Genomic DNA, 17,922 nt, shown 5'->3' on the forward strand with positions numbered 1-17,922 from the left:
TTTGGCCTCATCTTTTTCGGGAACCATGGATAGTGGAACCAGTTCCAGATCTGCTGTCCCATCTGAAGGGCTTGGTTCATCTGAACCTTCATCATCTAAAGCTCACAGCATGGCTTCTCCAATTCCCATGATTGCCAAGCATCTGTGGCAGTTCCAGATCTGCTGTCCCATCTGAAGGGCTTGGTTCATCCGAACTTTCATCATCTAAAGCTCACAGCATGGCTTCTCCAATTCCCATGATTGCCAGGCATCTACCCCTTTCCTCCCCTGTCTGTCAGATCGTTGTAGCCAATCACAAACCTTCAGCTAGGAAACTATATCAAAGCAAATGGGAAAGATTTTCTAATTGGGCCCGTATGAACAAACTTGATCCTTGTACGACCCCATCCATAAAGTTTTGGATTTTTAGCTAACTTTTATCAGTCTGGTTCCTGTACCTCAACAATTAACAGCTATCTTGAACTTTCACATGGGGTTTGATGGATCTTCCCTTATGTCACACAAACTTTGTAAAATCGTTTTAAAGGGAGCTTTAATGTTAAGACCTCCAGTTAAAGAACCCATTCCTCCTTCAGATCTAACACTAGTTCTTCAGTCCGTTACTGTGCCTCCCTTTGAGTCATCAGCTACTTCTGACTTAAAATTTTTGACTTGGAAAAAATATTTTTAGTGGCTATTAATCAGCCAGAAGAGTATCTGAACTTCAGGCCTTGTTTTGCAAACCACACTACATGTTTTTTTCACAAAGACAGGGTTTCTCTTAGGACCAATCCATCCTTTCTACCAAAGGTAGTTTCTGAATCTGATATCAATCAGACACTTCAGCTACCGGTATTTTTCCCTAATTTTTCTAATAAAGGAGAGTATTCCCTTCATTTGTTAGACTTCCACAGACAGCTAGGTTTTTATCTTCACAGAACAAGAGATTTCAGAAAATCTGACCAATTGTTTGTTGCCTTTTCCTCTCTTTCTTTAGGTAATGCAGTTTCAAAGGTTACCTTGGTAAAATGGCTTAGAGATTGTATTACATTTATTTGTCAGTCGAAAGGGCTCCACCTTTCATGTCCAATAAAGGCCCATTCAACTAGAGTGGTGGCAACTTTTGCAGTTTTTCATGCTAGAGCCTCTTTAAATGACATTTGTGCAGCAGCCACTTGGGCTACGCCTCATACCTTTATCACTCATTACAAACTGGATCAGGTCTCTAGGGGACAGGCATCACTCGGTTTGACGGTACTAGGAATAGTCTTCTGTAAGACATCCCAAGATTTAGGTAGCTGGGTGCTCTGTCCCACACTCAGATTACATGAAGATTGACAACATTGGATAAAGAAGTTATGTCTTACCGTAACGTTCCATCTGTGGTGTTGATTATCACTTATACTTGACATCATCTCCCTCCATCCTCCAGTCTGAGACTCTTAGTGGATTGAATTCTCCCAGGACTGGCTTCATATTAGGGACACATATCTGGTCTCTTCTTATTTGCTATTTGTCTTCCACTAATTTAGGCAAACTCGATCTGAGGTAAATTTTTGAGGAGCATTATAGGTAAAAGCCTAGCTCAAGAGTTTGGAAGGCTGAAATAAATGGTCAGGTTGGTTCCGAGGCTAAAGATAGACAGCACAGATGGAATGTTATGGTAAGACCTAACTTTTTTCCCTTGGTTTCTGGATTGGCTGCACAAATAGCTCTGATGGCTTAGTCATATACTGTTCAAGGCCTGACTCTGGGAATATTGCTTTATCTGTAACTTCTTTTTCTCATGATGATAGTGTATCAGTTTTATTATGGGGTATGGGGAAACTCGATCTGAGGTAACTTACAAATCTCAGGAGACTATTGTTTTGGTTAAGTATTTAGCTTTTGTTTTTCTCAGTTTCCAAGATTTTATAAATGGCCATTCCCTAGTTTCCACTGGATGGGTAGAGTTGCCTAGAGATTAAGATAATGAACTACATGCTGCAAATCTGAATCTGTGCCTCACAGCCTCAGTTATCAAATTGCATGACTCACCAGGAATTTCCTTCTTCAAGCCAGGGACTCCTTGCTCGAGACTGTGGGATAACTGTTAACATAACCTGTTCAAGCCATAGAATTTATTAGAGGCCATCTGGATTCAGTGCTACAGATAGCCAGGCTATTTGAATCCCAAAGACCCAAATTGTCAGACTAAGTTTCATTTAGTAGCATGTAGTATGTGTGTTGTATATCTATCTATATATATATGTATATGTGATTATATATATATATATATATATATATATATATATGTGGATCTACTTCACATAGTCGACATTTCAGAATGTCGAAGACCATATGATCGACATTCGAAATGTCAACCCAGGAATAAAAAAAAAAAGCAAGAAATACTTACCTTCACGCTGCTAGCAGGGGGGCTCTGTCCCCCACACCCCCGAAACTTAAATATACCAACTCCAAGATTGCACTACAGTGTGGAAGATGGGAAATCTTTCCATTCTGGACTGTATGGAGATGCCGGTTCTGCATGGTCAACATTTCGAATGTTGATCATATGGTCTCGGCCATATGGTCGTCGACATTCTGAAATGTCGACCATGTGAAGGGGACCCATATATATATATATATATATATATATATATATATATATATATATATATATATATATATATACACACACACACACACACACACACACACACACGCACGTGCACACACAGAAACACCATGTATCATACTTACATATGTAAACTTAATGTGAAATGGTCAGATTTTAGGAGTAAGGATGCATTCCATTGTCTTCAAGACTGATCAACCTTGGAGTTAGCATATATAAAGTTGCTTCTCTACAAAACGCTACTTTTATGTTGTCAATTTGAGATTTCACTGTTGTGAACACTGAAGTGAGATTATATGCCGCGTAGTTAACTGCTATGTATCCCATTTTGTTATACTACTAGGGCTGACATTTATTATTAGCCATTTAGATTCCTGTGGGTACTCATGCATTGTAGTATTGTGAAGATGGGAGAAATGGCAGTAGAAGAACTGTGTTGAAAAAGCCACTTTGGCTACCAGACTTGCATGCTGTGTTTTGTTGGCTGTCCCAGCTACACTTCTGCCATGTTGTTGAGAATTGCTCAAGCTTCTACTTAGTTTGGACTTAACTGTACATTACCTCTTTGTTTTTCATTGTTTCCTCACCAGGTTTCAAGAGATGTGTTACAAAGCTTATCTTGCAATCCGTCAACATGCCAACCTATTTATTAACCTTTTCTCCATGATGTTGGGTTCAGGAATGCCAGAGCTACAATCTTTTGATGATATTGCCTACCTGCGCAAGACACTTGCCCTAGACAAGACTGAGCAAGAAGCTCTGGAGTATTTCAGCAAACAAATGAATGATGCACATCATGGCGGGTGGACCACTAAAATGGACTGGATTTTTCACACCATTCGGCACATGCCTCTTACAGAAGCCAGTCATGATTAATATATGCAGTTGGCTTGAAGATTATATATACAGATGGAATGCCTTGTGGCCAGCCTAAACCTAAAAAAGGGTGAGAGCACTGGACCTGCTTTTCACCTGTTTTGCACAAAATGGCTTAGGAAAACTGATTTTTAAAACAACATCTGGATCAAAAGTGTTGTGAAAAAAATAGCCTGGGTAGGCCGTAGTAGTCTTCTGAGAGGGTGCCGAGTTAGAACTGAAAAGCCAGTGCTAAGCTTGTTTAGTTTGAACTCTCTGTTATGGAAATTAAGTCTTTGACTCGCAAGGATGGAAGTAGTTGATGTTATGGACAGTATGGCTGACTGCTGGTAAAGTCAGCTTTCTGTCCACATGACTGCAGAAAAGCTGCTGCTATGGCTGCCTGTAGTAGTGAAAATAAGAGGCTTGAAGTAGAGACTGACAATGTGTGTGTATGTATAACATTTTCTTAGTGTGTTATAAAAAATGGGAAGCTGAGGGGGATTGTATTTGTGTGTGTTTTGGAAAGTACTATAGGCCCAGCACCTTAGTGGAATTCTCACCAGTGTATGGTGCAAAAAACGGCTGCTCATTTACCAAAAATTATTAGACTTTTCTGTCAGGGTCTGAATTTCCATGGCTGCAGTACTGCTTACCTTTGAAATTTCCACATTTTAATATGGGATTTTATAATACAGTTGAGATAGAATGGTAGAAAATTATGTCAGAAGTGTGAAGTCAAGTTCAGAGTAGATTAGATTTTTTTGTTTGTTTTGTTTTTGTTTTATAAGTACAGTATGAAAGGCCAAGGGACTGTGAGAGATTTCTTTGGCATATTTTTATTCTGAAGAATCCAAACTGGTTAGGCTGTTTTAGGAGGTGGGTGGCATCTTTATGGAAGAATGGGACTTTACAGCATCTTGTAGTTGCTGACATTTTGGTGGTTTAGCTTGCTACTTTAATAACGTGTATACGTCTTCTGAATCTGGCTGATGCTACATTGACCACTGAAATTTGGTATCTTGTATTGCAACTGCTTTAAGAAAGATGGCTGTCTAAGAGGCAGTGGGGTTTTAATACAAACGCTCAATCTTTTCTGCTGCAAAAACAAAGATGTTTGCCATTTTTATTTTACCTTTTTGCTTTTAATGAGCTTAGCCCAATTGCATTTAGTTAAGTTGCAGCTTGCACCTTGGCAGGACTTCCAGGTGATGTAAATAAAGGCATAAGATGTCTGTTTTAGTTGGTAACAGTAGGAATTATTAGGATTCCACTGAACATGAGTAAACTTGGATATGAGCTGTATTGTAAATGCACACCATTTATTTCCACCTTTGGGCAGTCAAGTACAAGCTAATGGTTATGTCTGCCCTTCATTCTCCTGTTTAGAGAAGGCAAGCCAAGAACAATTCATGCCAGGGTGAGTTGGTAATGCTGGAGTTGAACTTCTTTGCATTTCCTGTTTCACATAGCCTCGGGCCAGCAAGCAAGCACTTCAGAATAGTGAGAAGATGCTACCTACCCTTGAAAAGGAGTATTAAACTCTAGCTTAATTTCTCTTGAAAAGTTTATCATTTCACACTGACTTGGTTGTAGTCAGTTACAGCAAGGGCTGTTGCTGTAGCCATTGGTTTGGTTTTGGTCTGTCAGGGTCCCTCTGTAGTTGATCATTGGATTTACTTTCTGATAGCTGCAGCTTGCAAAATTCTTGTAATGGCTGTAGCTACTGTGCTTGTGGGTGCATGTATCACCTGCTGGTGCATGCAGTGACCTCATATGCTAACCAGAAGAATGTGCAGCGCCCATATGTTTCCTAGTTATATCCCTTGTCTTATTTCTGCCTGTAACACAGCTGACACTTTGATTTTAACTCGCCCAAGAATGTTGTCTCCTTTTATGACTAAAACCTAACAAGCACTCTAAGTGTTCTTATGGTTGGCACATCACTATTCACTACTGGTGCTGGCACTGGCTTAGTTTCTTGAGAATTGATTGCACCATTACAGAAAGTGCCAGTTTCATCATAGCTGCTAAAAATGGCATACAAGTGAGCTGCAGCTGTTTCACATCTGTAAGAGGATGTTGATGGAGAACTGTCAATGCAGGGTTCAGCAGGTGTTTCCCTGGCATGACCCCAGCTATAGGCCAGAGTGGAGACAGAAGGTAAGAGATGAGGCTGGAGATTGGTCAAAACTTCCCTGTTAACCCTGCTGAAAAGTGATCTCCCAACTGCCTGCGTAGTGCAGTTTCCCTTGATTAATGAGCAATTAAGTTTGTGCTGTTTGTTAGTGGATGATTTTTGATGGGATCTAGAGTGGCACCTCTTAGTCTTCCACCTTTGAGATGAGTCCTAAGATTGTTTCAACCTTATGGTGCTGGCCAGTAACCACGGAGCTCATATGGTGTGGGCCTTAGAATCCCATAGTCTTTTTTGTGGTTCAACTCTGATGGGAGAGTTTACTCCACAATGTTCTTACAAGCCAGATTAGGCTCTCTCTCCTGGTTTGAGGAGATTCTTTTAATTACAATGACCATTGAGCCATGGTTGCAAACGCTTGTAGGATATCAATGTCTGCTTCATATTTGCATGTCATGGAGCTGTTGTACTGTCACCAAATGCTCTGTGAACAGGTATAGACACATGCTGTTCAAAGAAGCCTTAGAGCTTGTTTTCTTTTCTGTTTCCTCTATTTTATTGTTCTGAATGGGGCAAAAGTATTCCATCCCTTTCTACGTTTCACTGACTTCACTAATCTTATGCAGAATATCATACTGCATGTAGTGACTGGATTGTGCCTGTACTTGCCACAAGACACTCGGAACATCTGTAGGAATACGTGATGTGGTCTGGTGCCTCGGTGTCTGAGATCTGCACAGGAAGTATGGGATGTTGCCTTTCATTCTACACACTGCAGCCAGGGTGTACCCAGAGCTCTGTTATGCATATCCAATCTTGAGAAAAGACTCATAGAATTTCCCTGTTTGGATGAGTGGCTCCTCTTGATCCTGTCACTTACCAGGGCAGCTGGCTGCAAAATTGTTCCATGCTTAAGTGCTTCTATGTTTGCAGGCCCAAGTCATTTCTGACTTTAGCTCAAAAGAATTCCTTTCATGGGGGTGGAATTGTGTACTCTTCACTACTGGTCATTGCTACTCACAGAGAGAGCCTAGGGGGATCATGGCCCTTACTCTGCCAGATGAGTCTACAGAAGATGGATGGACCGACATGATCTTGGGTGCCTCTTGGGGGCCATAATGATAATGACTTTTATAGTCCCATTCTGTCATTTGTTTATAGATGCTTAAGTGACCACATAGGTGCCAGTGACTGTAGAATCATCATGCAGTGTCAACCCTACATCATCAGGCATTAGAAAAGTGAATTAGTGACGGGGGTTAGCCTTTTTCATTCTGATGTCATGACAGACTCCAATGAAGGATGCTTCAGTTTAGGGTTGGAAAAAACACATGAACTCCTTTCTAGTATAAGGCTGTTGGAGCTCTGTTGGATACAGATTTTTGATCAGCCTGATTGAGCTAAGGGAGGTCTTTTTGCATTTATAACATTATTAAACTTGCTGTGTGGTGGCTAGTATCAGCTGTCACCTGATGCTTCACTTCCCACCAGTTTTCATACTCCTGTCATGTCATCCTTCTAGATAAGGGGCTGTAGTCCTCCCATCTGACCTAGCAGTTTGGCTTGTAAGAAGCTTTGGAAGGCAGAGAGAGTAGAGGGGAGTTCACAGCATCATCATGGCTATGTGTAGGTTTGTTGGTTTTTTGGGGGTTCATGTCCTCTCCACCTCCATTCTGGTAATGCTTCTTGGTAGGCTTACATGTGACTGTTACAAGACAGGCATCCCAACCTTGATGTTGACATGCTCCTCCATGCCTATCTTTTATATCAGTAGCAGCATTACCCATTGAGACTATGATGTTAGGTGTACCCCAGTACACCTCACAACCCGCCAAATAGAGGCAAGCAGGACTACACCTTTTAAGTTTCATCCACATTCCCAGTTGGTGCCTTCAACACTTGGGCAGCTAGGCTAACCCAGGTGTGTAGGTGATAGTCAGTGCTTCACCTCCTTGCCCCTTCGATCTTGGTAAGATAAAGGTACATTTGCTTGCCTTTCAAGCAACAGAAGGAAAGTTGAAGTCAGATGCCATTCTGGCACCCAGGCAAGGCAGTGATGTATATAGCACATGAGAAGTGGGTGCAGGAAGGAGATGTGTGTCTAGCAGTGAGCAGTAGATCTGGATATCACTTTGAAATCTTAGGGAAGATGTACATGCTGTCAGCTCCAACCCCTCTGAGGAACTTCTGGACCTGATATTAAAAAAATGGCTGTGTGAATGAGGTCATACAGGAGTGGGGCACACCACAAACTGCCATGGTGGTATATGAAGGTAGTGAAGAACTTGTACTGCATGCATTCACCATCGTCTGGCATGGAAGATCCAAGTACTGCTTTCTACCACTTCCCCTGGCTTCAGACCTTCTAGCAAACATAGAAAGACCAACATCTATTCCTTCTACTCCATGGTGGCTAAAAAGTGTGTGTTAATCTCTTAGAAGCTTGGCATTTTGGGAAACCACCCCATTACAGGCCATAGGAGCCTACTGTAGGTCAAAGAAGCCTCCCCTTCATTAGACCCTTTCATTTCTTTGGACATGCCCTCAGATGTTTTGTAAGTGATTGAGGCCAACAGGAGGCCTTCAGTTTAGCAGACCTATGCTGCTAAGTGGGAGAGGTTATTTATTTGGTGAAGTGTTCCAGTCCTGCATCATTGAGTTCACATGTGTTTCTCCCCTACCTCATACAGTTTTATACTGTGAGCTGTAGTGTTCTACTATCAAGGTACATGTGTCCACTGTTTATGTGCTGTCTGACCTGTTGGACAGCATAAACAGCACAGCACAGAGTTGGTAAGTAGTTCTTGATCAAGGCTCTTTATATCCTTCTTGGAATTTGAACTTTATGAATAACAGACATATCCTCCACTCAAGGATTTCAGAGCAGCAGATCAAATGTGGTCTTTCAGAAAGGTGGAATATGCCACATTTCTTGCAGAAGTGATTTCTCAGCTGTACTTTGATAAATCCATTCATATCCTTGGGCTCTTTCTAAGAGCACAATCTGGGGGATGGGGGTTTCTGATACCACTGAAGTGCACTGGCAGTTCAGCTTCTACTTGAGAAGGCAGCATGATTTCAGGAAGACAAGTGAGTTGTTTTCTGCTTACCTCTGGTAAAGAGTGGCTGGGTTTGGCTTAGGAAGTCACACCCATGTGTGCTGGTAATTGCATCATCTTTTGCGATCATGTAGATAACCACCCTTGATTAATGTTGTTCTAAAGGATCCATTCACTAGAGGAATGTTTGCTTCTGTTGCTTTTTTTTTCAGAAATGTGTCTATTGTGTACATTTGTGCCATGGCCACTTAGTCAATTTTTTACACTTTCACCAAGCACTACATTTTCAGGCATTGTGCTTCAAGACCATGTGAGCTTCTCTTCTGTCTTTTAGTCTGTTCCTGACACGTGCCATCATGAAGACATTTTGTGGGTTACTGTTTGATCCTTTTCAGGGATGATCCACTGCACCAGGTGCCTGATACTGGATATAACAAATATGTAATCAGTATGTCATTTAATCTGTGGGCAAGTTTACCTGCAGTGGATACTTCTGCTGTTCCTGTGTCAGATGGTCCCTTCATCTCCCCCAATGAATGCAGTCACTTGCAAGTCAAAACAGGTAGCTGCAGTCCTCTTTTATTCATTAGTGTATAATGATTAAACTGGAAATAAATGGGGGTTTGGCATGCCCTCAGACCTGGTGCCTGACATCATCGCGTGCATGGTTTGGCAGCACATACACAATATTTGCTCAGTAGCTGTAGGTTATAAGAGTTTTTCTGAGTTGAGGATCTCTCTTCTCACAGATAAACTGACATTTTGAAAGTGTATCTGTGATTTCCACCTACACCTCTTCTACAGGATGATGCTAAGAGGCCACTTCTGTAGTTCAATGGCAGAGTTAGTTGCCTGCTGCATTAGAACAAAATGACAGAACAGTACAGCACGTAGTCATGATTTTACCTGGAACCCCTCCACCCCCCAAGCAAAAAAGGGGTTTGTCCATCTGGACTACCTGGTTAAGGTTAACTTCTGAATTAAAAACAGAGGTATGGCTTGACAAAAGAGATGCTGGTCATCTGAAATACAAAGAAGTGTGATAAGTTTCAGAAGTTTCATAACACCTGCCATGTAATAGCTACTGCAACAGTGTATGAACTGCAAACTGATTAGCAGATTGTTAAATTGCATGTGGACCCTAAATTGACAATAGAAAAATCTGCTGCTGAATTTTATTGCAAACTCATACTGGCAGATCTTTCAGTTTATTAGTTTGCTCTGGCTTCTCCATCCATATACATTTTTAGCATGCAGCTGTGATAGGCTATCTTTGTTATACGCCACAGAGTACTTTGTTCCTTAAAGAATTATCCAAAGTATGTGTATGCTGTGATAGACTCGTGGATATTTTTCTAAAGATTTCTTATTTCAGTAAACTGGAATTGAACTAAGCGTTGTGCTCCCAAGCTCTCAGAATCTTTTATGCTTATTCTAGTAATTTTAGTATGTCCTGGCTTTCCATCAGGGCATTTAAGACTGAGTGATGCAGGTGTGTTTGGCATAAGCAGCCAATATATTTTAAAGAAAACCTGAGCCATGGACTGTTATCCTGACAAAGATGAACTGGACAATTTTGAGAAAATATTGATGTTGAATTTGTCTACCCATTTTTTCATGAAAAAGGGAAAATACTTGAAAAAATCTAATGTGTTTTATGCATTATGAATCTTGATCTGTAATGATTTTTATATGTCAAACTTTGATGTTTAATTTTTTTTTGTATGATGAAAAAGATGTGCCATTTTATATGTCTAGCTTGTATGTAGTTTGTGAATTGCCATATGGTTGCACATCTGTTGTATTGAAATGCAGCCAGATATGACTTCATCCCTTGAAGGAACTGAAGTATTTTTAGTAGGAAATACCAGCAAGTTAAATTATAATTTTAAAGGAATTACTATAAAATAGAAGGATGTAGCTAGCTAACAAGATTAATCGCCAAGTGTTTTAGTTTGCTATAAGAGAAAATGGCATCTTTTCTTAAGTCATCTCAGCACTTTACTTTTTGCAGAGAAGGCAGGATCATAATCGTTTTGCCTAACTATGCAGCTCTTACTTGTGCACTAAAAACACTGCAGTATCTACAAGAATAAGCACTGAGACTTCGAATTATCATTCCATTTATAAATGCTGGCACTGTGTACAGTGAATGAGTCATTTTCAGATTAAGTCTTGTTTCAACCAAACCCGGTTGGATATATCCAGTTCAGTGAATAGGCATTTTGTTGAAGTTTTTTAACTTGCTACAGGAGTTTGAAACCCTATGGTTATATTAGTTAAGAAGGGGCATGAATGCGAATCAAGTTTATCCAGTCAAACTTTGCTGAAGCAAGGCCCAGTCATATAAGCACTAACTTATAGAATGCATGTACCATTGTAATGATAGGGCAGGATGTTATCTTTCCAGCAAGGAGCTTCGTATGAAGTAGGTATTCTAAATGAGGTGCCAGTGTGCATGGTTTCCAATTTGTTAGGATGATATCTTTGCTGGACAAATTCAATCCCGTTAGAAGATATTTCGGATTGCACTCAAAACTATCTTGTATGTAATTAAAACATGCTCTTGTATATAGATCCAGCATACCATCTATGAAGAGCAGTTTATATTTCATATAGAACAAGGTGTTTAACATATTTGATGCAGTAGTTAGTAACATAGAACTGTCAGTGTCATGCCTAGAAAACTGAATGCTATCAAGTCTCTGTGCAAGAATTACTCTTTTATACTTATTTGTATTCATGTTAATAAAGAACATCTTTGATAAAAACCTTCCATGTTGTTTCTGAGATCATCTGAAAGTAGGGTGTGCATCTTCTCAGGGTGCAAGATTTAGAATTTCTACCATCAGGGACCATCCTCTGTGGGTTTAAATATAATTTTATGTTTCCTTCCACTTGGATTCATCATTTTCTTCTTGGAATCTCCTGCAGTTAGGGCTGCTTGTGCACTATAATTGTCAAGGCATCGTATACCATACTAGAACACATCTAGCACCCGAGCCTGCCATTTCTTTTGTGACAGTCACATAGTTTGAATTTTGATATTTAAAAAAATTGCCATGTTTAATGCCTAAAGCACCAACACCTTCTGTTTGTGTAGCCAACAGATTAGAATCCAGGATTGTGGATCTTCACCAGACACTTTATTTGCCTTCTGGAAGAGAAGGTTGATGTGAAGCACTGTGTTAAGTGACAGCAGGTCAGTACAGCGACCTCCAGGTATAGGAGGTGAGAAAGATGTTCTTCATATCGCTCACTGTTGCAGTACTGCTAACCCTTGGACTTCTGCCCCAGAAGGCCTGATATACCGCCTTTCCCTTTTTGGCTGGGCAGACACCTTCCCCTCTCTTCTGGATGTCAGGAAACCAGTGATATCTGCCTCAGAAGGTGTGATATACTGCATTTTCTCCCTCTTGGATGGGCAGACACCTTCTTCCCCTCTGCATGTCAGGACACCTGTGGAATCTGCCCCAGAAGGCCTGATGTACTGCTTTTCCCCCTCTTGGCTGGGCAGACACCCTTCCCTTCCCTCTGGATGTCAAGATACCTGTGTTATAACAGGAATGTCCATCTGTCCCATGTTTAGTTCTTTCTTACCATACTTTGAGAAAGGAAGATCCATAGTTGATGCAATTGATAAAGGTTGTCAGTGCCTCAGTTTAACTTGTCTTCCCGGTATAAGTAATTACCATATTGGAGAAAGGATCTGTTATTTTTTGTCTTGTTTGCTTGCTGTGTAGTGGTTTTAGTGTGTCCATTATTTACTGTTTTTTTTTTTTTGATCAGGGATAGATGTCAGTATCTTTTATTACAAGTTCCCCTTCAAGACTTTTGTAGTCTTGTTTGGGCACAGAACATAAGATTGGCTTATCTCCACTGAGTGAGGTTTAATCAGAAGACCTTTAAATGAATAGTAAAAAAAAGTCTTCAAATCTACTTAATTCAGAAAAGGCTCTGTACTTTGTCTAGAGTCTCCATAGTGTCAGACCAGTTCATCCATGGACATGCCACCTAAAAAACATAATGAGAAGGGGCATTGGAGGGGGTGATAATATACTGACTGAGTCCCAAGGCCATCCTAGCTTGAGGATATTGGGTCCAGTGAGACAGTTTCACAGCACTTGCCTTGAACCCTTTCTTTGTAGTGAGATCTGTGGCATTGCCCCTCAGGAGGCCACCATGGGTATTTGAGAGAAAACATTTCCTCCAAAGTAGATGCCCTTCAAATGTATATCTCACCAGGCCCCTCTTCATGGGCATATTGACCCTAGTGTCCATATTTTGATAACAAGTGACATTATATTGACATTTCTAGTACACAAGAATGTCTGCAGCTCCTAAAGTGAATCATTTGCACACAACTGCAACTGGAAACTTTGAAGTCAGCCGTGTATCTAGGAGCAAGCGCAATATTTCCAGATATCTGATATGCAATATGTTGCTGTAGCCTGAGCTGGACAAGCCCCCCCCACCCCGCAGAACTTTAATCTGGCTCAGGGTGTTAAGTAAAGATTACTCAGATGTCAGGATTGATACAGAGTACTTCTATGATTACCAGTGACTAAACCATTAGCTACTCCTGCAGTTAGTGAATCCTTGTAGGATGTATTCACCACTGCATTTTTGTAGCTGGATTTCCAATCCCCACTCACAAGAAGTCTGACCATTTCTGTAGAGTTTTGAACTCTAGATCCATCCCCAGTTTGTGTAAAAATGTGCTGTTTTCATTTTCTCCAAAATGCAGGTCATATTTTAATCAGATTGTTTCTAATTTGACTCAAGTTTCTAACATGTTGCGAGAAATGTGTATGATTGTGCTGACGCTGTGTCTAGAACTACTGCATATCCTTCTGTATCATTGTTGCAGTATTCTTAACCGTAGAGATCTCCTGCCAAGGGTAGCTCAACATCCAGCCAGTATACCAAAGCCGTTAAATCGTGTGGGCTCTGTACATCACACATGTGCTCCCTGCACAAGACATAGGGCATAAAGGTGGCATATGGACACAGCTACCCAGAACTTCTTTGCAACTGGTCCAAATGTTATCACTCATTGGTCTGAACGCCCTTTGCAGTGCTGAATACCTAGCCATCAGATAAGTGCCCTGTTGGGGTCTTTTTTCTTTTCACTGTTGGTCTTGTTTTTCTTTGGTTAACTAGAGTTCATGTCATCCAAGAAGGAAAAATGTCAGTGTGGGAGGCAGATACCCAATAAGAATCATCACAAACAGTATCTTTTTTGTGTGGGCGCTTCCCACGAGCATACCTCTTGTAGTATTTGTAAGGTGTCTGTACCTAAGACTCTTAGAAGCTAGTTGTTTTCCCTGGCCATCTGTCTCGAGAACCAGTAGCTTAAACAGTTATCTCAGGGTAGCATGGCAGAATCTACTAACCCCAAGGTACTTTTGTTAAGCAACAAGAAGGCCAACAAATCGTGGCCGGATTCTTTAGCTGTTCAGCCTTCACCTGACATCTCTCTAGAAACAGGTGATAGCTCTGTAGGCCATCCAGTTTCGATTTTGGATTCCTCTGTCACAATCCCTTGGGAGGACATCCTTTGAGGCTTTGAAGGCATCTGCTTCATACGTCAAGGGGGGAACTGCAGGTGATTATCTTAGACAGGTGTAGAGGGATTCTGCAGATTTTGTTCAGGGAGGAGGTTTTGGGTACTCTTCTGAAATCCTGTCATGGTTTAGAACCTTCAGTGTTTTTAGGGCTGATGTCCCTGCCAAGGTAAAAACAGAAGACTAAACATTCTTCTGTACATCTTGAGAAGCTCAAAGGGAATGGCAGGAGTTTACTCTGGGTCTGTTTAATGCCTTAATGGTCTTGAAACTTCCCCAAGGGGATGTCCTTCATGGATGCATCTGCAGTCATAACAAATGGGTTGTCCTGTCGTCAGGCAGCCCTTCGGTCGGCCGGATTCCAAAGTCTGGGTCCGGCTTCGGCTGATGTCGCACTTCACCCGACGTCATCTCTGCTGGTCTTCGGGTATAAAGGCATCAGCCGACGCCATTTTCCTCAGTCTTTCTTGCCGCGTGGCGCCCGAAGCAGAAGCTGTTCGCAAGTGCCGGTCGGTCAGATCCAGAGATTACTACTACCGAATACTACTTCGAAGACTTCTAAAAAGCTAAGTACCTCATTGGGGACTCTTTCTTGCCTCAGCCGATGTCAGAAAAAGTCAATAACTGTTTAACTTGTGGGAAACAAATACCTCATAAAGATTTCCACTCTTACTGTTTACCTTGCTTAGGCCCAGACCACGACGTAGCAGCCTGTTCGGCCTGTGCTTCCTTCAACCGATGAACGCTTAGGCGTCGGTCGGAGTTTGCTGAACAGTTTTTCGGCTCAGATTTTGCGTACATTATGCCGTCGGATCCTCCGACTATCCAAATTGTTAAAACGCAAAGAAAAGACCGACACTCGCGGTCCGCGGTTTCGGCCGAAACCACGGTTAAGCAAATCATGAGTGTCTCGGTTTCGGCGAAACCGAGAAAACTGGTCAATATTCAGCCGAATCCATGACTACTACAGAGGCTCCTGCTACCTTACCTGAATCAGCCTCAGAAATTTTGCCTACAACTGTGGTTCCTAGTGATTTATCAGACACTATCCCTTTGGATGTCTCTACCCAAGCACGTGGTGCTGCTAGGCCTCCTGCAGCCATGTCTATTAAGGCCTTTGCCAGGGCTAAAGCAGCCAAATCTGCTAAATCAGTGCCTGTTAAACCCCCCTCACACAGGCCCACTTCTAGTTCACAAATGCTTACTCTGGCAGAAGATTTAATATCCTTAATTAGGGGATCCCAATCTCACCCAGACAGGGCCTCTCAGCCCCCAGAAAAGAGACCTAGAACAGAGCCCCCCGAGCCTGTGTCCTCTGATGAGTCTGTGGATGACTCAGACATTACAGACCAGCCAGAGGCTCCTTTTTCCAATTATGAAGATTCCGATGCTGAAGAATCCATTCCAGCTGCCTCTCCACCAGAGGAATTTTCCTTTGGGGAAACCTTACATGCCATGAGAGAACAATTCCAATGGCAGGGTCAAGATTTCTCAGATTCAAGAAAAAGGCTTAGGACTTTTCTGCACTTACCACAACATAGGCCCTTAGCTATACCTCCTGTTCTGCCTGTTGTGGACGATGCATTTAATGATGTCTGCACTGCACCTGATTCTTTACCTCCAGCCCCTGCCAAACCAGATAGATTTTACAGGGTACCAGACACTCATCACCACCTATACAAGGCCCCACTTGCAGACCCTGAAACTATATCCCAGGGGCCTAAGGCAGTAGCCTCGACCACAGCAAAGAACCCTATCCCCTCTGAAAGGGAATCCAGGTCCTTAGAGAGATGGGGGAAAAAAGTTTACACCTCTGCTACTCTCTCAGCTAGAGCTTTAAACTGTCAGTTTCACATGATCCAATACCAAGAGTTTATGCTTGATCAGTTAACTCAAAAACTGTCCTCTGATGAATCTTTAGATAAGAAATATGTATTAGAAATGGTGAATAACATCCAACAGGTTAGTAACCATTCCTTAAAATGTGGCTATGATGCACTGGAGGCTTCATTTAGATCAGCCATGACTGGCACAGTGATAAGAAGGCATGCATGGTTGAAAGAACAGGTCTTACCGGATCATGTTAAAGCAAAGCTGTTAGATGCTCCTATGGATAAGGCCAGCCTATTTGGGGAACCTGCCCAGCAGGTAATGAAGAAAATGGAAGAAAAGGCAAAATCTGTACAAACAGTTAAAGATTTCTTACAGGTTCAGCCGGAACTGGCTTGCCAAAAATTGGTCCTTTCCTGACTCCACAAGATCCCAAAGGGGCAGGAATAAACGCTCTAGGGGCAGAAATCAATCCAGAGGAGGTGCCTACAGAGGACGACAGTGGCAAGGCAATAACCGAGGCACAGACACAACCACTGCCACTGCAACAGGACAATCACAGTGACTTGGCTCCGACTCCGCCTACCAGGGAGCAAATAGCAGCACCATTGGGCGGAAAGTTAGCCTTATTCTCAAAAAATTGGCACTACATCACAAAAGACAAGTGGATTTTGCAAACCATAGACCAAGGCTACCGGTTCCACTTCCACACCTTACCAGTAAAAAGAGGAATGCCAAACCTGCCTCCAAATCAAAAAATAGAAGCTCTGCAGCAGATAGCGGAATTAACAAAGATGAGAGCTGTGGAAAGAGTACCAATAACAGAACAGGGCAAAGGATTCTACTCCAGACTCTTCCTAGTGCCAAGAAAAGAGAAAAACTGGAGACCTATTCTCGACCTGTCCATCATAAACACATACATCATTGTCCCAAAATTCAAAATGCTGACCCTACAGCAACTTCTTCCCATGCTGGGCAAGGAGTGTTGGCTGGTAACTCTAGATCTCAAGGAGGCATACCTGCACGTCCCCATTCGACCAAATTGCAGAAGATACCTCAGATTTCTTGCAGGATCAGAGCATTATCAATTCTCAGCATTGCCCTTTGGCTTATCTACTGCGCCCAGAGTATTCACAAAATGCCTGGCATCAGTAATCGCTCACTGCAGAGTACAGGGAATCCAAATTTATCCATACCTGGACGACTGCCTGTTACAAGCGGACAACAAAAGCAAGCTGACAACAGATGTACAAAGGGTCATTTACTTGCTACAAGCCCTGGGATATACAGTCAATTTACAAAAGTCAAGGCTGATACCATCCCAAACAAGAACTTTCTTAGGCGCGGAATTGGACACAGTAAAACAAATGGCATTCCTAACTCCAGAAAAACAAAAAGAGCTCCCTCTTTACTTCTTGGCATTAACAAAGCAGAACAAACTAACAGCAAGAAAAGTTCTGCAGGCCTTGGGCTTCATGGCATCATGCATAATCTTGGTCCCACACACCAGACTGCATATGAGAAAGCTACAGTGGTACCTAAAGAATATATGGTCTCAACACAGGCACAGCTTAGAAACAGAAATACCACTAATCCCATGCCTAAAACAGGAGTTCCTATGGTGGGCTCAAGCATGCCAGTCAAACCCAGGCTTACCCTTCCACAACTTTCGAGCAAGCCAAACCATCACAACGGACGCCTCAGACCTAGGATGGGGGGTGCACATGCTGGACAAATGCGTACAAGGACGGTGGACTCAGGACCAGCTGCACCTGCACATAAACCAAAAAGAAATGCTGGCAGTAAAACTGGCAATCCAAAAATTCAGACCATTCCTCAAAGAAGGCCATTTGATGATAAAGACAGACAACACCA

General features: G+C 42.0%; 1 protein-coding gene across 1 annotated transcript in view; it reads left to right on the forward strand.

Annotated features, from left to right (window-relative positions):
- The window catches only part of LOC122806106 (phosphatidylinositol 4,5-bisphosphate 3-kinase catalytic subunit alpha isoform-like), a 943,896-nt gene extending 932,475 nt beyond the window's left edge, over window positions 1-11,421 (forward strand). The window contains exon 15 of the mRNA XM_044076344.1: window positions 3,190-11,421. Coding sequence (XP_043932279.1) covers window positions 3,190-3,475 — 286 coding nt within the window. The 3' untranslated portion in view covers window positions 3,476-11,421. The remainder of the gene's footprint in view (window positions 1-3,189) is intronic.
- The last annotated feature ends 6,501 nt before the right edge of the window (window positions 11,422-17,922 follow it).

This window comes from Protopterus annectens, chromosome 7.part0 (assembly GCF_019279795.1).
Source record: "Protopterus annectens isolate FY-2018-M chromosome 7.part0, PAN1.0, whole genome shotgun sequence".
Classification (NCBI taxonomy): domain Eukaryota; kingdom Metazoa; phylum Chordata; order Ceratodontiformes; family Protopteridae; genus Protopterus; species Protopterus annectens.